The sequence below is a fragment of the Tubulanus polymorphus genome, chromosome 9 (assembly GCF_964204645.1).
Source record: "Tubulanus polymorphus chromosome 9, tnTubPoly1.2, whole genome shotgun sequence".
In the NCBI taxonomy this organism is placed as follows: Eukaryota; Metazoa; Nemertea; class Palaeonemertea; order Tubulaniformes; family Tubulanidae; genus Tubulanus; species Tubulanus polymorphus.
The window spans coordinates 1,135,960-1,156,786 of NC_134033.1; the positions used below are offsets into that span (position 1 = coordinate 1,135,960).

General features: G+C 41.9%; 1 protein-coding gene across 4 annotated transcripts; it reads left to right on the forward strand.

Annotated features, from left to right (window-relative positions):
* The first annotated feature begins 166 nt into the window (after positions 1-166).
* LOC141910725 (cytoplasmic protein NCK2-like) lies at positions 167-20,558 on the forward strand. 4 transcript variants are annotated; one of them, XM_074801462.1, is made up of 3 exons: positions 167-287; positions 15,279-16,347; positions 16,717-20,558. In XM_074801462.1, exons 2-3 carry the CDS (start codon positions 15,301-15,303, stop codon positions 16,930-16,932), a joined length of 1,263 nt encoding a protein of 420 aa, XP_074657563.1. In that variant the 5' UTR covers positions 167-287; positions 15,279-15,300; the 3' UTR covers positions 16,933-20,558. The 4 variants fall into 4 exon arrangements, with proteins under 4 accessions (XP_074657563.1, XP_074657561.1, XP_074657562.1 ...); XM_074801460.1 differs by lacking the exon at positions 167-287 and adding an exon at positions 8,442-9,122; XM_074801461.1 differs by lacking the exon at positions 167-287 and adding an exon at positions 14,188-14,249.
* The last annotated feature ends 269 nt before the right edge of the window (positions 20,559-20,827 follow it).

Consider the following 20,827-nt stretch of genomic DNA (forward strand, 5'->3'; position numbering starts at 1 on the left):
TACACCCAACTGACATTTCTAATTACCTAAACCAATTAAAACCACACAAAGTAATTAAGGCTAATTATAGCCACAAATTAAATTCTTGAATTTATTTAATTGATGTGAGGGATAAGAATTTAAGATCGCGTATAAGTCCGCGCGTAGTCCCAGCCCTGTGTGGGTAAATCGGTCTGAAATATGGATGTGAGATTTTAGGGTCTAAAATAACGATTTTCGACCCCCTGGAGCCCTAGACGAGCTTCCAAACCTAACTGGAAATAAAATCATTTCATTTTCTGTTGTTGGTGAGTTGAAATTTTTGTCTGAACCAATTTTTCTTTTCAGGATCGGTCTCAAAAACGTCTAAACATCGACAGACATCTCGGGCTGGGCCGGGTTTATCGGGGTACACCCGTCTCTTAGTCAATTAATCATTTTATAGAATATTCTAATAAAGAATTGGCCCGCTTATAATTCGACCCTGTGGTACTGCTGCCCCTCCTCACACAGTCCCACACTAGACAAGAGAGAGAGAGGTCTAGACTACAGCAGAGACGAACACAATTGTCTTGACAACATCAATACACCCACGTCTCACTGACATTTGTGACATTGAGTTGACAGTTTGGTCTGGGGTAGGGTCCCCCCTTCTGACGTTGGGGAAGGGTCCCTCCCTTCTGACGTTGACTCAGAGTCAGGAGTCGACTTCAGGACAAAAATTGAATTGAAGAATGAGATCAGGTGTGATGCTAGCCTCAACCTCGCGCTAGTAGGCCTATCTCTGATGAAAGGATTGTTGTGTGATTAATACAGTCTTAAAGGTTCTAGTTGAACCACCTTCTAAGAAACAACAGTTGCGTGGTTAAGAAAACTAATTTGGTACCAGACATTCAGGTGTTAACTGGTTATGCTCAGACCAGACTGTTCAGTGGTTTAGGTGGATAAACTTTATCCACACAGTTCACTGGTTTAAGTGGATAAACTGTGTCCACATTGTTCAGTTGTTAAGGTGGATAAACTGTGTCCACATGTCACAGTTCACTGGTTTAAGTGGAGAAACTGGTCCACATCAATGGTTCAGTAGGTGAGGTGGATTAACTGTGTCCACACGGTTCAGTGGTTTAGGTGGATATACTGTGTCCACACGTCACAGTTCACTGGTTTAAGTGGATAAACTGTGTCCAATGGTTCAGTAGTTGAGGTGGATAAACTGTGTCCACACGGTTCAGTGGTTTAGGTGGATAAACTGTATCCACATGGTTCACTGGTTTAAGTGGATAAACCGTGTCCTCATGTAGTTAAGGTGGATAAACTGTATCCACACATCACAGTTCAGTGTTTTAGGTGGATAAACTGTGTCCACACATCACAGTTCAGTGGTTTAGGTGGATAACCTGTGTCCTCACATCACAGTTCAGTGGTTTAGGTGGATAAACTGTATCCACACATCACAGTTCAATGGTTTAGGTGGATAAACTGTGTCCACACGGTTCAGTGGTTGTTTAGGTGGATAACTATATCCAGATGGTATAGTAGTAATGTAGTTGGTACTGATGATGTAGTGAGTACTGTAGTACTGGTGTCTAGAGAACCGATGAGGCGTTCAGTCTCTGAGTTATTTACCCGATAAACAAGCATTCATTCATTCGTACTATTACTGCGTTCAACCATTGCGCACAAATTGTTTTCATCAATCTCAAATTTCACTCTTCTCTCTCTCGCCTCCGTTTTAGTTCCGTGAGCTACGTCTCGAATGCCCGGAATTTACCGGGAAATAATTGTTTTATTTACTTGCTGCTACGTTTTGATGTTATTGGAAATTCTGGGATAAGTTACTGGTTGAAGGAAGGAGGGAATATATGCCGGTGGTATAAAGCATTTATTAATACAGGTATCAACCTGAAACCTGCGCATCTGCTCTAAGTGTGAAGTGTGGACGATCAGTTTTTGAAAGTGTGTTGATAAAATGTCTAATGTCTGGTGTTTGTAGTTCATTTTCAATTAAAGATGTCTCAGATGAAGCACTGAACACATGTGAAGTGTGGACGATCAGTTAAGTTTCGATGATCTAACCCTTACCCGGTGGTCGTCTGCCAGTGCGTCTGCTCGCCCGTTGACCCCGTGTCATCTGCTGCCAAAACTACGGTCTCACGACCCCCAAGATCGCCGTGGCAACCGTATACAATAGTTCCATTGTCGCGAAGATGATGTTTTCACAGCATTTTCAACAAAAGACGATCTTAGAATTGTTATCGGTTGAAATAGGTGCTTGTTGTGTTGTTATCGCGAGACCTGTTCCAACCTGACCCCGGCGTTCAATTCACAATCCGTCCGTCATCATCGTCACTAAGACGTTTAATGAGATATATTCTAATAGCTCCGGGCGACCCACCCACAACCGATGAAACGACATCTCTCTCATCTAGTTCACATAGGTCTTTTACGATTTCCGGGATGTCGCGGTTTTGTTCCCATGGTATTTACAACACATCCTGAGTTTAAGTTCATCTCATTGTCAAGAATTGATGAATTTTTTTTGCGATCGCCCGGAGGCTTGATTTGACATTGAGAATTTTCTTGGATTTAGGGCCGTACAGAATATTTAGTTAGAGTGATAATCTGATTCTTCCCTCTGCACTCAGAAGAGAGGGTTGTTAGGTCTACTCGAATATTGGTGAATTATTTTTGGGGGATTTTGAGTTGTTCATTAATGGCTAGAGTCTGTTTACAGGGTTCGATCTAAGGAATGAAAGCCACTTGTCCGGGGGCAAGCATATCTGAAATTTCGCTTGCCCCCTCCAAAAGCTACTTGCCCTACACAAGCAGTCCGATTGGTGGCACTATCATCCGTTGTATCGAGTGGGAAAAAAGCTTTGTGACATAAAATTGCACTAGCCCAGGGGACAAGTGATAATGATAACCTACTTGACCTGATGAGAACATACTTGTCCCGGGCAATCGGACAAGTGCTTAGATAGGACCCTGGTTTAGAAAGTGTAATGATTTGAGTTTACCCCACCGCTCTGCTCTCTGAGGGGTTTATTAGGGTGGTGTTGCGTAGACACTGACTGACTGACTGCTCGTACAGTGTTTCATTAGTTAGTGACTCATGAGTTTCCGTGTCAGAGAACTGATATCTAGATCAAGGCTTGTATCGTCGGTCCAGATTTGAGATGCAGTGAAAACTGCCTGGTCATCTTGGAGACAGTCACATTATCTCGGTCATCCAGACTTGGCACAGAATATCATTCTGGTTTTCCAGTCTGGGTATAGAGTACTAAACCAGGGCCCAGTTGTTGAAAAGTTAGAGTTAACCAGTGGATAGTTGACAGAGTGAAAATTGAAAAGTTCATTGCCACTATGGTATTTATCCACTGGTTATCTCTAACCAACATTTCAATAACTGTCACCCCTGGTCGTCCCGATAGGACACTTAGCGCTGCTCTGCTATTTTCCCAACTGGAATGAATCAGAATCTGATTAGATATGTATGTTAAATGCCTTTCTGATATCATTATAAATATATACAGGGTTCACGATAAAACTCCCCGAATTACTGACTTGTATGCAATCAGTTATGATTTATAACTCATTGAGTTCGTCTATCTATATTCATGTACAGCTAACCCCTATTGTTTCTTATCATCGAATATGACTCAACGTAGCAGCAGCAACAGCAGCAGCAGCAGCAGCAGCACCAGTAAACAACGGAGATATAAGAATAAAGAGCGACTAAAGTTTCTCGTGAACGACCGTGACTATAGATCACTCTACCCATTGACTCATACCTGTAAACGTAGGCAAAATACTATTTTTACTTTTTGTAACGAAAGATTAAACTCTGACCCGCTGATCGTATTCCCATCGTCCGTCTGTCGGGGGGGGGGGGGGGATGTGGGAATACTTCTGCTGCGGTTTTCAGGCGAAAGTCATAAACCGTTGTTGAAATGTGTTGAAATTGATTTAGTTCGCTTCACTAGGTTTCAAGTTTTGTTTTGTTTCTAAATTTAGTCCCGTCTGTGGTTTCAGTAGTTCTTGTTATAATGTACAGATGGCGCCGGTTACGTTGTGAAATGTGACATTACGTATGTATATAAATATATGACCCCTGTGGTTGTGTTGTGGTTGGAAACCGCTGGATTTTTTTCCGGAAATCTTTTACGACCCGAAACGGCGTTGTTTGTTCCTTGTAACGGGAAGAAATTTTCTTTGCGGTTTTCTCGAAAAAGATCTTCGATTATTCCAAGTTCTAATTGTATGGTACTCCATAGAGACTCATGGAGTCGACTACTGAGTCGCCTCGCGGCTAAGTCTGGTATATAGTAGTAGAGATTGATTGATTTGAGTCATTGTTGGTTTATTTGTTCTCTGTCTGAAGATAAGATAGATATTTAGATAAGTGTTTTACTGTAATGGAGGGAGGTCGGCCGGAGGGGTGGGGGAGGAGGGTAATGGTTTATCAGGAGTCAGTCCTACATTTCCCTCTCCCTCTCCCTCTCCCTCTCCCTCTCCCTCTCCCTCTCCCTCTCCCTCTCCCTCTCCCTCTCCCTCTCCCTCTCCCTCTCCCTCTCCCTCTCCCCTCTCCCTCTCCCTCTCCCTCTCCCTCTCCCTCTCCCTCTCCCTCTCCTCTCTCCCTCTCCCTCTCCTCCCTCTCCCTCTCCCTCTCCCTCTCCCTCTCCCTCTCCCTCTCCCTCTCCCTTCTCTCTCCCTCTCCTCTCCCTCTCTCTCTCTCTCTCTCTCTCTCTCTCTCTCTCTCTCTCTCTCTCTCTCTCTCTCTCTCTCTCTCTCTCTCTCTCTCTCTCTCTCTCTCTCTCTCTCTCCCTCTCCCTCCCTCTCTCTCCCCCTCTCTCTCCTCTCCCTCCCGCTGCTGTCATCAACTTTTCATTGTAACTGAATTATTACTGTCTGGAAAGGTTTTTTCGCAAACAGAATTTTAAAAGACCGCAGTAAATGCAAATGAGCCTATGAAGCTAGAAAAGCCCGTTTTGTCCTAACTTTTCCGTGGGAGGGCCACCAGAACACCCACCAATGTTCTTGCAGCCCTCTTATAACCAAATCTGCCATTTACAAATTACTGGCTTATTCAAATGTTCAGGTCGACCCCATTCAACGGAATCCTAGATGTTGCTGTGTTTGTAGTTCACTGTTATTACTGCAGTAATTGCGCTCTTAACTCCGTAACACGTTTTCTCAAAGAATTACTTGAAATTCTTTGATCAGAAATTGTTGTTTGTTCGTCAAATGTTTGCTAATTAATGGTATAATTAGCGCGTCAACAACCACAGAGATCAAGGATCAATTTAACTGTTTGGCGATCAAACTTTACAGATATTTGTCATCAGCAAATCTTAATTAGTAAAACTGATTAATAGATTAAACGCTTAATTAGAAGGAAGTTTGATCAATAGTAATTAATCTAAGCAGTTTGATTAATTCATCAGTTTTAAAAACAAGAAAATTTTTAAACCGTTAATTGCTTTCTTTGATGTTCAGGTTTGTTCCTGTTTGCCCGCTATTAAAACGGATCAATTTCCTAATCCTGTGTTAACCCGGTGTTAATCTGTCTTAATCTCGTGCTAATCCCATTATCATATTTAAGTATTTGCGCCTATAGTAGCCGGGCTGAACTCACTTAATTTCCTCTAGAGTTGTTTAAGTATTTTGTCGTCTCAGTCTAACGGCTAAAGGAGTTGAATTGACCTTTCAGGTGGAGATTGAGATTAGACTGTGAGGTTTTCTGAGGAAATTTCTACAAGACAAAATTTGTTTGACCACTTATTTGTTAGATTGATTATAGAACTAGAATGAGTTTAGACTGGTCTTAAGTTGTAAGATTGGTTATAGAACCAGAATGATCTTAGACTGGTCTTAAGTTGTTAGATTGGTAATAGAACCAAAATGAGCTTAGACTGGTCTTAGGTTGTTAGATTGGTAATAGAACCAAAATGAGTTTTGCCTGATCTTAAGTTGTTAGATTGGCTATAGAACCAAAATGAGCTTAGACTGGTCTTAAGTTATTAGATTGGTTATAGAACCAAAATGAGCTTAGACTGGTCTTAGATTATTAGTTAGGTTATTAAACCACCGAAAGGAGCTTTGACTGGTCTTAACTTAGACTGGCCAGTGAGTTCCTGTTGGTGCGCACGCACGCACGACTATAAAGGTACGATATTTACCCGATGAACTACGATATGACGAACGTTTCTAGAAAGCGTGGGCCGTAATTAAATGAATCATACACCGTGTTTTTAAATCGATTGTTCCGGTCGCGAAAGAAATCGTTTTCGATACAATGCAAAATTTCAGGAAAAGAATAAAATTCGCGACGTCGAAATGAAAGTCGTCGTCATTACGAGCGTGACGACGATAATGATAGTGAGAGAGGTCGTCTGCGGCAAGCGGGGGTTATATATATGAATCACGATTCACGATTCGTGTGAATGAATCGCGTGTTTAAGCGTTTTATCATTTCGCGTATTGTAAATAATTATTTGAATTAAAATAAATTAAAATGTTCCCACATAGATTTGTGCCGATATAAGAAAACCGAAATTGCTGAGTCGTGAACTGTGTTTTAACCGGTGGGTGTTGTATCGGCGGGCTGGCTGGGGACCTAGCATTTACACCAGCGGTACAGGATTCCATCCATCAGAAGCAACAAGCCGCGCTTAAACCTTATATGTACAATCTTTATCGCACCCCGGAATGAGAATGATTAATCTTAGCTTTACATAGTCCTTATATACAGAATCATCAGAGCTAGTCGTCAGACCAGTTAGAAAACTAAATTGCGTTCAGAACTGAGTCTTGAACTGTTGAGCTGAGTCCAGTTCTTTTTGAGTTTCATCAGAAATTAGCTGATTTTGATTGTAGAGTCAAATATGAACTGACAAATGTTGAATCGGGACAGAATGAATATCTGATTTCCCTAGGGATCTCTTGTGTCCTAACATGCTTGATAGGTAGATATCAGAGGGTCCGGTCTAGACACTTACATCCGATCGCCCAGGACAAGTATATTCTCATTATGACAAGTAGGCTATCCATATCACTTGTCAGCCGGGTAAGTGCATTGTTACAATGATTGTGCAGCTGGTTGGACTGCGTGTTTAGGGCGAGTAGATTTTCAAGGGGCAAGTGAAATATCCGATAAACTTGCCCCATGGTGTAGCGGCTTAGATTCCTTAGATCGAACCCCGATATCAGACTATTCGAGCTTCAATTGTCTTGTGGCGAGTGAAATAGGAGTAATTTGAGTAATTATATATGACATCATAGTAGGTACTCATAATTACTCCTTTCCTATTATCACCCGATCACAATCCGTCCTTTGTGCCCCTCTCTCTCTCTTGTCATTCAACCTCTTAAAGCCTTGTCACGAAACACCATTTGATAGTGAGAACTATCGCTTCATAAATATGAAAGAGTTTCGTGAATGAACTGTTGATTGAGTTCCCCCCTCCCCCCTCCCCCTCCCCCTCCCCCCTCCCCCCTCGAGCGCCGTTTAGCCGTTTTAATATCTCGTCTTGAGAATATTTTATGAATGAGCGTTCGTTATGCGTCGCGAATCGGTTTGTAACGTTTTCAAATTTAAGTGTCGTTCAATTTCGTCCTGGAGAGAGAGTTGAATTAGAAGAAAAAAAAAAACGACCTTTTAGAATTCTACATCGGAATGGGAAATCATTTTTAAACACCGCTTGAGGGTTTTGAATACATAATACAGTAGACTCTGTCTCTTTCAAGTTCGGGGGGGGGGGGGAATTCTAGTTAAGATACTGAGTAAGAGTTTGGTGAAATACAGTAGACTCTGTCTCTTACTGCGGTAAAGTTGAAACCGGTAAAATTCTACCCCGAGTTGGTGTCAAATACCGAGTAAGAGTTTGTGAAATACAGTAGACTCTGTCTCTTACTGCGGTAAAGTTGAGACCGGTAAAATTCTACCCCGAGTTGGTGTCAAATACCGAGTAAGAGTTTGTGAAATACAGTAGACTCTGTCTCTTACTGCGGTAAAGTTGAGACCGGACCCTGAGTTGGTTTAGTAAAAATACCTAATCAGAATTTTTGAATACTTGTGGCGACGTTCACTTTGCGCAGGAAATAGTAATTATTTGATTTCTGCGATATCGATGAGCCAGCTTTTTATTTATAAATCCGCATCGTGTCATTTTTCGCGGTTTATATCTGAGGATCTGTTATTGTTATCGTAAAGCCTACTCACTCGCCCCGGCGAGAGGAAGCGCGCCACAGTTATGTCGGTGACCCTGCTTCCACAATTAATATTTCGTCGATTTCCTGAGAGAGTTATTACCGGTGGTTTAATGATGATGATGACTATAGAACTAGCTATCCGCGCACAGGAACCAAACGAACACGGTCGGTTATTAGGAAAAAATTATGACTCATAGCAAATTGTTTTATATGTCTCTATATAATACAAGAGTATATATTCATGGGTTGAACCTTTAGACCCAAACATCGAACAGACAAACAACCAGCGGTCTATTCATACTCCGCTAGAACAGGCTTTGTGTTCTACTGAGAGACTACTGTTGAAATAGATCGACCAATCAGCCGGCGGTATTCTAACGACAGGTCGTTTATAAAGTCTTTTCGACTCTCGTCGGTTCGAACAGTGACTCTCTCTCTCTCTCGCGCGCTGTGACTCTCGAAGTCGTCTCGAGTATTTTACGAGCAGACGGATTTTATCGGATTCAGTTTCGTCGTCAGGATTTAAAAAAAATCGGGAAAATAGACATTTGATCTAGACACTGATTTTTACGAGTTTACCGACGAACTTTTCTATATAATTAACGAAGTTTGTTAATTAGTTATCGGTTAATTAAAACTCGAAGGATTATTCGTACACAGTTTGATGGCCTGGCCATTTATTAATAATTAGTAAAATTGTAATTAATTTTGCGCGGTGTTAATCGGATTAAATCTATTTTAACGATGGTTTCTGGAGGTAAATCGTCGACTTGTTACTACCAGCAGCACCAGCAGCAGCAGCAGCATCACGAGCCCCGGACTCCACGGGGCAGCAGTGGGACGGGAATGGGATCTTTACCCGCCGTGCAGACGTGGTACATTCACTCGAACGCCAGTTTCGCTGCGTCGCTCATGTGTCTCGGAAAACAAAGGTAACGAATTCTCTTTTTTTTGAGAAAATCGAAAATAAATTTCTCGAAAATTCATCATTATTTTGAGAAGTTTAGGTAGGAAAATTAGCGACGTATAGCGATGTATATGTTTGAAAGGAATATTCGTTTCGAAGCGGAAGACTTATTTTTCTAAGGCTTAGTTTCGTATTTATCCGCGGCTCCGAGTCGGAGCTATATTTCCAAGGCAAGGACGAAAATATTCGGAAAAATATTTTTTCAGGGGGAGTATGTTTCATGGATGAAGGAAAAGGAAAGGAAAAATAGGTCGTATTCTCGAGGTTATTTTTTCAAAAAATGTCAGGAAGAAAATCTCTTTTTTGGGGGGAGGGGGGAGGGGGGGTTGAGAGGGAAATTATTCTTCATGGATTTCACATGAGTCGTGTAATTGTAACAGTAGTAACTGATTTTCACACACAAGCCACAGGTGTGACATATCTATGTCTCTATGTGATTGTGTAAAGTGAGGCCCACCTGTTGCCCCCCTGCCCTCCTTCCCCTCCCTCGACTGCTATTATCGCTATTGTGTCAATCCCTTGCACAAATACTGCGGTACCAATGAACCCTGTCTATTACATAATCTATTCACAGGCCTGGATGTCCTTGACAATTAATAATTTCATAAAACACCAATCTGTTAATTGCATAATAACATTTCAGCAATGCAAGCTGTGACTATAGAATGTATTGTTTATGAAACAATGCAGCTTGATTCACAGTTATATATGTACAAACTGTGGACTATTGAAATCTTTAGTAGTTCATGATTCCAATTCAGTCCATGTTTGAATGATTGAGCCACTGGTTCCAGGGGCCCAGTTGCGCAGTCAAAGACCGGTCAGAGACCATCGTAATACCAACAACTTAAGACCAGTCTAAGCTCATTTTGGTTCTATAACCAATCTAACAACTTAAGACCAGTCTAAGCTCATTTTAGTTCTAAAACCAATCTAACAACTTAAGACCAGTCTAAACTCATTTTGGTTCTATAACCAATCTAACAACTTAAGACCAGTCTAAGCTCATTTTGGTTCTAAAAACCAATCTAACAACTTAAAGATCAGTCTAAGCTCATCTCAGTTCTATGGCCAATCTAACTGGTGGAAGATGGGGCTTTAGGAAGTTAGGCTATCAACATTATTTTCATATGAGTGTGCGTACTCTTAAGACCTATCTATCAATTCGGATTTATTTACAATCTGTTGACATTTTGACCCGTGTCTTCCTGCAGTCCACTCCCTTGTATAGAATTATTCTTACGTAATATCAATTACTCACTGCTTCACAATTAAACCCTTTATATTTCAAAGCCATTTTCATGTGGTGTCAATTTGTCAATTTTCAAAGTTGAAACGTTTTGACTAATGGGATTAGATTGACATTCAGTAACTAGTCGTAGGACAACAAGTTGTGACTAAAATGCGTTATGTAATATTTAGGATTTATGACCGAACCTAAATCCCTTAAATCCATTAACAAACATGATTTATATAAGATTGGAAATATTTCCGTTACCTGGAATGTGGATTAGATTTTATAAATCTTTATCGGGGCTCAATGATGTCCTGCAGTGGGTGGCTCCATAGTCATGGTTTTGTTTAGATTTTAAGACCAGTCTAAGATCATTTTGGTTCTATAACCAATCTAACAACTTGAGACCAGTCTAAGCTCATTTTGGTTATATAACCAATCTAACAACTTAAGACCAGTCTCAGCTCATTTTGGTTCTATAACCAATCTAACAACTTAAGGCCAGTCTCAGCTCATTTTGGTTCTATAACCAATCTAACAACTGAAGACCAGTCTAAACTCATTTTAGTTCTATAACCAATCTAACAACTTGAGACCAGTCTAAACTCATTTTAGTTCTATAACCAATCTAACAACTTAAGACTCCAGTCTAAACTCATTTAAGTTCTATAACCAATCTAACAACTTAAGACCAGTCTAAACTCATTTTAGTTCTATAACCAATCTAACAACTTAAGATCAGTCCAATCTATGACCGATTCTAACAATTTCTAAAGGTCAGGCTCAGATGGTGTCCAGACTGTTGCCTTTGTCTATATAAGCCTTGTCAGTATTGTAGTTATGAACAGAATGAATTTTTCGGGCCCAAATTGTTGACATTTTCTCTCAAAATCGAATTTTATTTGCCGTCTCCGCGGTCCTGGCTTTGCACCGGTCGAAAACGATTAATAATTGAAGCTAGTTTAAAACTTAAACAACTCTCTGATTTCTATAATTAGAAATCACGCACTTCACGGACCGTGAACCAGGAACTGGTGAACTGAACTTCAACTTGTTTATAGACAATCTTTATCACACATGAATAATAGATTCTAATAACCTGGATGATTGGGGGGGGGGGGGGGTAGGGGGAAAGAAGGGGGGCCTTGAAATCAAATGAGAAAACACAAATGAAAGAACTGAGGTTTTAAGAAGAAGGATGAAGCTTCTGAGAATAATCTTCAAATCTTTCTCGCTTTCAAACATTGAACTGAACAAAGGAACACTCAATACCCCTGAGAGACTGGATCCTGGCAGACAGACCGGCAGGCAGGGCCGGGCCGACTGGGGTCAATCCTTTCAATTTAACAGGTTTGTAAAACTGGGCTCGGCCAAGCAGGTGGCTTTGTCTCGGAGCAGATGTCATCGCTCTAACGCAGCCCCTGGCGAGTGTGTTTTTTATTGAAAGTCACCGCAGAGCGTTGATCAGGCGTGTGCCGTGAAGTGTGCCGCGAAGTGTGCCCGTATTGCATCTATCAGCGAATTAAACACGTTTTATTGAAGATTTTTTCCCGACCCGACCCGAACCTACCCGACTCCTAGCAGCGAGCTATTGTCTTCATATACCACGCACGTGTGACTCTTTCAGTCATCCGTGTGACTCTTCAGTCTTACGACTATGAACTGTCAAAGGGCACCTACCCGTATTGTGACTTGTTTATAGTCAAACTTATGACTGGATTTGGGAGCGACGACGGTCGATTGTCTCATTGTTGGTGCCTGATATGAACCAAGTTGTGATTGATGGTCCCCCTTAACCCCCAGCCTGCACCCCTCCCAAGCCTTTACTCTCAGATCTCTCTGACATAAGACTATCAGCGCACTGATCAAAAACTGATCATCCACACTTCACATGTGTTCAGTGCTTCAACTGAGACATTACTAATTGAAAATGAACTACAAACACCAGATATTAGACATTTTATCAGCACACTTTCATAAACTGATCGTCCACACTTCACATGTGTTCAGTGCCTCACCTGAGACATTTCTAATTGAAAATGAACTACAAACACCAGATATTAGACATTTTATCGGCACACTTTCATAAACTGATCGTCCACACTTCACATGTGTTCAATGCTTCACCCGAGACATTTCTAATTGAAAATGAACTACAAACACAAGATATTAGACATTTTATCAGCACACTTTCAAAATCTGATCGTCCACACTTCACATGTGTTCAGTGCTTCACCTGAGACATTTCTAATTGAAAATGAACTACAAACACCAGACATTAGACATTAGTATCAGCGCACTTTCAAAGACTGATCATCCTTCACATTGAGAGAGAGAGAGAGTTCAAGCTGTGGTACTATTGTATTTAAGAGCGTCCAATGTCACGGTCATTAATAATGGAATGCACTAATTGCGAACAGTTCGAAATAACGTCCTCTGTGTTTCCTATGATTAGTACATCGTGTAATAAAATTTGCACTTCCGGGCTGCCGTAGAATGCGTTTAGATCGATATAATGTAATTGCCCTTCCGGTCTGCCGTATAATTTATGACTATTTCTTCGACAGTAATTGATACGCCGGAGAATTCTAGATAACGTACCGCGCTTTATTCTGAGCTCGGCGAAATTAGGAGCTATATATCCCGCTATGGGATGAACTCGATGTTCGACACTGGAATAAGGCGTAATGCTGTTGCATGCACTATCAGTGCTGAGAGTGACTAGCGCCGGTTTGAGTCCTGCTGGCTGCTTGCAGCAAGCGGGCAACAAACACTTCACTCCGTGGTCCCGTCGTGAGGTTAAATGATCAATCAAATAGGGTTAGTCTCAGGAAAACAAAGATCCTAACGACTGAAGCAAAACAAACATTACATGTCCTGTTAGCTCAGTTGATTGAGTGGAGGACTTGGAACCAAGAGGTCCCTAGTTCGAAACCATCTCTGGCGTTGGCTGTCAAGACACGTACATGGACTAAGGTCTGCTAACTTAGTTTTAGGTTTACAACAACCTATATAAAAGCCCTGGCCGTCTCCTAAGACCCAGTAGAGTTACACTGTTACTTGCAGTTGAGACGTAAAACTCTTCTTAACTAAAACAAACTCCTGAATGCTGGGGACAAATTGATGTATTTCAATGAAAATTCCTCGAAAACAATTCAACTTGTCACTCATAGCGTTTTGCTGAGATATGTAACGAGTACGTAGGATATTTTTTCCGGGCAAATTTTCACGTAGAGAAATAATTAGAAACCTGATTAAGCCGTTCTTTGAGAGTCGCTCGCAATGAACTACTTCACCGAAAAATGTCAATAGATTTTAGAGTAACTCTACCCCCTCCCCTGCTCCCCCCGAGACGCTCCTCTGTCGTCTCAAAATTCTTCGTAAAATGCCCTACGTACTTCGCGAGTAATACCAAGAAATAATGTCTAATAAGCCCACCAGGGGGCATCGTTTTTCGGAATATTGTTTTCGTCAATGCTAAGCTTTATTTCGGGGGGAAATGTCGATATCGGAATTCTCGGGAGGGGGCCATTTATAATCTTCATACGCCGCTGGTCGTCGCTGGTAAATTCGCAGACGACTCTCGTTTCGAATTGTGACGTCTGTTCAAACGACCTTGACACGTATCGGATCGCGCGAGAAATTCAGACAATGAAAAAACATTTCGAAATCTTCTTTTTTTTAAACCAGTCGCGATTTAATCGCACGTCACTGGAAAAACAACCCGACACGAAATTGAAACCCTTCCCTGTTTTAGATTTCGAGTGGCTTGTTGTTAGCAGACGGAATTCATTGAATTAAAACGCGTCTGCTCAGAGAATGTTTATACATGGAGAATAGAAAACGTGCTTCAACCGGGTGTGTAGACTATGGCATGTAAGGATTCCGCTTGTGGCAAGTGAGGATCCACTAGGTGTCGCTAGTGGGCAGTAGGCCATCGACAGTGTAGCAATAGGGGATTCCACTTGTGGCAAGTGAGGATCCACCAGGTGTCGCTAGTGTGCAGTAGGATATCTCAACTACTGTCACAGTAGTGGAATCCTTTACAGCCACAGTCTGTGGCTGTAAAGGAGAGAAATTCCGTCGACGTGAAATAAAACCGTTCCTTGTTTTAAGTTGAAGTGGTTCTCGTCGCGTTGTTCGACAGCAGACGTAATTCAAACAATGAAAACGCGGCGTCTGCCGATCGGCGACTAGAATGAGAGGTGCTCGAAATTTATTATTCGTTCACAATTTCTCGACCCGATTTTGATATCGTCGTTTAAAAACCTGACAGATTGAATGATTGCGGTTCGACATAGATTGAATGCTGGGTTTTTCGAAAAATGATAATTATCTGTTCTTTAAAGCGGTTTAATTATATCTAGTTCCTGATGATGATTCACGCAGAATAGTTTACAAAAAAACCCTATTTTTCAATTTCCTACGATTTAGAAAATTTAGGTCGTGAGAAAATATCTAAAATGAGGAAGTAAGCGTTAGATACTGATGTTTAATTTACTGCATAGTTTATTACATTCAATCAGTGATAAACTGCAATTGAAGTTCGTATCTTTAAAGGTTTGATATCGTCATTACGCAAGTCGGATTGTACTGGGATTAAAGATGTCTTAAGAACGGTCTTAAGTTGTTAGATTGGTTATAGAACTAAAATGAGTTTAGACTGGTCTTAAGTTGTTAGATTGGTTGATATAGAACTAAAATTAGTTTAGACTGGTCTCAAGTTGTTAGTTTGGTTAATTAAGATGAGCTTAGACTGGTCTTAAGTTGTTAGATTGACTATAGAACCAAAATTGCCTTAGACCGGTCTTGAATCTAAGCCATTACTATAGCCGGGGCTAGCAAATGATAATAATCCGTTTTTGGTTTTTTTTTGTCGTGTCACAGGTTGAAAGATGTCAAGGTGAAAATGATGGACGAAGTGATCGCGAAGTACGACTACAACGCTCAGGACAAACAGGAGTTGAGCGTGAAGAAAAACGAAAAGTTCACGTTGCTCGACGACAGCAAGGACTGGTGGAAGGTCGTCAACGCGCACAACCAACACGGCTTCGTTCCGTCGAACTACATGAAACGCATCAAACCGTCGCTTCTGTCGAAACTGTCGAACACGCTCGGTCGCAAGAAAAACGTCGACAAGTCGTACGTGTTACACGGCGGCGCGCGCAACGGCGATATCGGCGCCGGCGCGTTGAATAACTCGCTAGGTGGCGTCGGCGTAGAGTCGTACTCGTGCGACAACGTGACGGCGAAGGCGAAATACGCGTACGCCGCGCAGCAGACGGACGAACTCTCGCTGACGAAGGGCGAACAGATCACCGTTTTGGAGAAATCGTCGGACGGATGGTGGAAGGGTCAGAAAGGCGGCGGCGCCATCGGCGGCGGCGCTGTCGGTTGGTTCCCGTCGAATTACGTAATTGAGGACTCGGCCGAACGCGATCTGCAGACGCCGACCGTTTTCCCGCCGCTGCCCGAGTTGAAACAGCAGACGGATTCGGAAATCTTGGACGTCGTATTGACATTGTATCCGTACACGGCGTCGAACGCCGAAGAACTCGGTTTCGACGCCGACGAGAATCTCGACATCGTCGAGAAACCGGCGTCGGATCCGGACTGGTGGCGCGCGCGTAACGACCGCGGCGAGGTCGGACTCGTGCCGCGGAATTACGTGCAGGTTTTAGACGGCGGTACCCGCAACGCGACCGACGCCGCGACGCCGAACTCTCATTCGAACTCGAGTAATCTGAGCAGCACGGGTTCGTTAACGAACGATACGAGTAATCACCACCAGGTGGCGGTGTCAGCGTCGTCGACGGTACGGTCTCAGTTCCGTCTGTCGCCGTCGTTAGCCGATAAACCCTGGTATTACGGTAATATCACGCGCGCTGAATGTGATATCATGCTCGGTAAAACTGCATTAAACGGTGACTTCTTAATACGAGACAGTGAATCACATGTGAGTATTCATATTCCACATTTACTGAAACCAGTTCCACATTTACTGAATTCAGCTCCACAGTTACTGAAACCAGTTCCACAGTTACTGAACCCAGTTCCACAGTTACTGAACCCAGTTCCACAGTTATTGAACCCAGTTCCGCAATTACTGATCCCATTTTCAGTTCTGGAGCTAGTTCCAATTTTATGGACGGATTTTCACAGTTTTTAGTGAAGTTTGATGAGTTAAAATCAGCTTACTTCAAATATCTTGAAATCCACAGACAAATATCAACCACCAAATGTGGAACTGGATCCAGATGACTAACATGTTGATTATTATATCTCTTAATATTTCCTACTATAACCTTTCTCTTCGTTATTTCAGGCCGGCAATTATACAGTGACGCTGAAAGCCCAACCTAAGAATAAACATTTCCGAGTAACACTACAGGACGGATCGTACGGGATCGGTCAGCAGACGTTCGATTCGTTGGACGACCTCGTCGATCATTACACGAGACATCCGATCTATCGGTGTGACAACGAGAAACTTTATCTGATTAAACCGTTTATACATCCAGACGATCGCAGTTCCACGTAACACCACCGGGTGGCTACATCCGTCTGCTGTTCGTCCACACCGCCAGGTGGCGCTGTATTCATCCAGGTGATTGTAGTAGCCACGAAACACCACCAGGTGGCTACTTCCATCAGCTGTTCATCCACACCGCCAGGTGGAGCTGTATTCATCCAGACGATCGTAGCAACGCCGAAGGCTGCTTCCGTCTGCTGTTCATCCACACCGCCAGGTGGCGCTGTATTCATCCAGACCATCGTAGTTACGTGTAACACCACCAGGTGGCACTATCTGCTGTTCGTTCACGCCACTTGGTGGCTCTGTATATATAGCTGTTGATGTCGGGTAACGCCACCAGGTGGCACTGTATACAGTCTGTTCGTGCAGACGATCGTAATGTCGCTACAGAACACTAGGTGGCGCTATTGTTAATTTATTAACTCTATGTATTTAACGATCGCTGATGATGTCGGGTAACGCCACCAGGTGGCTCTGATGACGTCAGAATTGATCCCAAATTTTTTAGTCAAACAGATGAAGTTTGTTCACTGTAAAGATGTATATATTAATGTATGCATGGTTTGTGATGAGTTTCTCACTAGATATTTCGCTCTCTATTCGGTTTAAATGTGCTATAAATGTTTAAAAAAAAGCTGATTATCTTATGGCAAGAGGCGAGAGGGGGCGAGTGAGGGAGGGCGATGAGTTTAAACACATTGGAAAACTTACGATTTAGCGAGCTGGTTAGAGGGTGAACTTAAGTTGTCAAGTCGCGAAGATAGTCAACGTCGGTGTCTAAAATGAATTTCGAAAGAAATCCCGCAATAATTTCAGCCGATGAGTTAAAGTTTTATATTTATATATTGTGGGATTTCTGCTGGATGTAGTTTTCACGTCGACTAGTGGTCTATTGATCGAACGCGCTATAGTTCGGTCGTAACGTATTTCACGGCGTCGGCCATCTTGAAACTAAGCGTGAACTACACTAACTATTTCATGGTTCCTTATTTCCGGACTATCGTTCGGACTAACTGACATACGGTTTCACTTAGTCCACCAAATAGTCGACTAACTCTGATAACTGAAGTTCGCCCTCAGTCATACTCCTGGCACCAGTTGGTCCATACTTCAGTAATTCACTTTACTTTATTAAAACTGGTTGCTATTTTCCAGCTATTTAGTTCAGTTCTCTCTCTCTGTCTGTTAGTGTGGTGTGTTTTGTGTATATATGAGTGTTTATTTAATACCAGTTTGTATTCAACAGTTTTCAGTACCGTTCACAGTTCACTCAAGCATTCGACGTTCATTTCATCTTGTATTGATTTCACGCCGGGGCCGGTGTCATGAAAATTACGGCTAAAATTGATTTTCCTTGAAAATAGTTCGACCACAATTATAATGGGCATTACTCTATCAATCTTACTGGCTTAGTTTGAATCAGGTTCTAGTTCCACAGTTGTGTGGATTTAATTTGTCTCTGAACCCAGTTCTACAGTTGTGTCGGTTTAATTTGACTCTGAATCCAGTACCACAGTTGAGTCAGTTTAATTTTACTCTGAACCCAGTTCCACAGTTGTGTGGGTTTAATCTGTTACAGGATCCAGTTCCACAGTTGTATGGGTTCAATTTGACTCTGGATCCAGTTCCACAGTTGTGTGGGTTTAATCTGTTACAGGATCCAGTTCCACAGTTGTATGGGTTCAATTTGACTCTGGACCCAGTTCCACAGTTGTGTGGGTTTAATCTGTTACAGGATCCAGTTCCACAGTTTTGTGTGTTCATGCAACTGTGAACCCATTTCCACAGTTGTGTGGATTTAGATTTAACTATCATGTTCAAATCACTCGCAGTTCATTCACTACGTTTAAACCCTAATCAATTCACTTTAATCCTCAGTAAAATTTCACCAGTTACAAATATTGAAAATGGACAAATATTTCACTCAATAGAATCTAAATTAACCGAAACAACTATTGAACTGGATCCAGAGATGAGATTCATCCATTCTCTTCAAGAGATGTTGTCGGATTTTGAATGTTTAACCCTATTCTTTAAACGTCGAGGCTTATATATATATCAAACGTGGCTAGTGCAATTAAAAAATGCGAGTACCTTAGAAAAAAAAAAGTTACTATTCTTTTCATTGATAAAACTCCTCGCGTGTATTCGTCTTGTGAATAGATACAAATAAGTAGGTTAATAATTGTATAAATATTAGGATAATTATTGGTATTGTAATTATTGCGTAGTAAATTTGAAGATGCGCGTATGGAATTTTTGCATGTATCTTTACGAATCATCGATGTTCTTAATATATAGAGAGAAAGTGAAGGGTTGTTTTTTTTTTACGAAAGGATTTGTTAATTCTCATTATTACCACCAGGGGGATCTAACGTTGCTCTGGAATTGTGAGTCGAGACTCTGGAGTCGACTCCAATTCCGTCGAGAAAGTTCCGCGCGTCTGCCATAGTTTTACGAACTGGTTGTAAATAAAATGGATGATTTTTGCGGACGGAATTCGTTTCAATCGGGAATTTATCGCGTCATGTAATACTCAATCGATACCGTACTGCCCTCTAGTCGGCTTTACGCGAACTATTCTCGGCAGCAGCAGAGATTTCGGGATCAGTTTGGCCGACGTGAGGCCAGTTGCTCGAAGGTTAGTCGAATTTGACCGGCCGGTAACTGATAAACTACATCGCAACCATGGTCTCTATCCGACGGTAAACTTTAACTTGCGTTTGAGTGAATGTTTTCAGTCCTGTGACTGAGGCAGGGATGAGATACATGTGAAATACTTAAAAATTCCTGAAAAGTTATAAGGTAAACAGGTAAACATTTTTCTAAATTCTTGTCAGAAAATGTCTGTATGTGCTATAGACGCACTTCTATCTCTGGGCCTTGAGCCTAGTTAGGTCATAATCCTGTTTTTGTCATACTGCTGTTTTTAAGTGTGAAAAAATGTGAAAATAGTGGAAAATTGCGAAAAAAATGTGCAAATTTCAGAATCTTGCATCTCATCCCTGGTGCCTCGAGGCTAAACACATTGTGGTACTATATAACCAAGTTAGTCATTATGCGGCTGCAGAACCAAAAGACCGGTCTCAAATCTGAGCCAAGTCTGTGGCAATTCGATCCTGTATTTTAAGGTAATTATCGGAAGGATAACCCGGGCTAGAATATGAAGGGGTTTTTGTAGAATATTAGATTCAGCATAATTATTTTTAACCACGAGCCTCAGGATTTTAGTTTAAAAGATATTTATGGCTTTCAAAGATTCTCATATCCATCAAACGGGATCCATGCCGGTCTGTCATCTTCCCTAGTTGCAGGTCCAGTGTCTAGGCTATTCTCGTTAAAAATATTTATTGATATCTGGGAAACGATTTTTTTTCAACTTTTTGAGTTTGTCATGTATTCAACGGTGTAAAGCTTCGTGTTAATATGTCCGATCTTGAATCCGAACCGTAGTCCGGTTACTGGTTTTCAGTTTAACTCCGTCTGCCGCCTGTCTGTCCCGTTCGTCGATATAGCTCTAGGCGACGCCCCTTTTTCACAGACCACGCCCCTTCTCACTGATAGACCGATCAGCTTAACTGTAACTAATCGATTCTTAATGAAAATAAATTGTAACAGAAATTCGAACGAAATGCTGTCTTAGTCGTTTTGTTTTTTGCTGTCGGGGGAAAGAGGAACTCCCATCCGTAAGGAGATACCATCTGGAAAAGCGATCTGCCCAGTTTCTAGTTCTACCCGGGAAACAATGGCTGTTGCATGTCCACTCATGCGTGACGGTTAGCTGTTAGCTGACATACGTGAACTTCTGCTTTTTGGGGAAGCAAGAATTGCTGTTACAGGGGGGATGACCGAGCTCGGTTGGCGCGCACGCATGCTACGTGGTATGAATTAGTCGATTATA

Coding starts and splice junctions, on each gene's coding strand:
- LOC141910725 (XM_074801460.1), top strand. CDS start 8,935: ATGGTTTCTGGAGGTAAATCGTCGACTTGTTACTACCAGCAGCACCAG. Junction 9,123..15,278: donor ATGTGTCTCGGAAAACAAAG/GTAACGAATTCT, acceptor GTCGTGTCACAG/GTTGAAAGATGTCAAGGTGA. Junction 16,348..16,716: donor TACGAGACAGTGAATCACAT/GTGAGTATTCAT, acceptor TCGTTATTTCAG/GCCGGCAATTATACAGTGAC.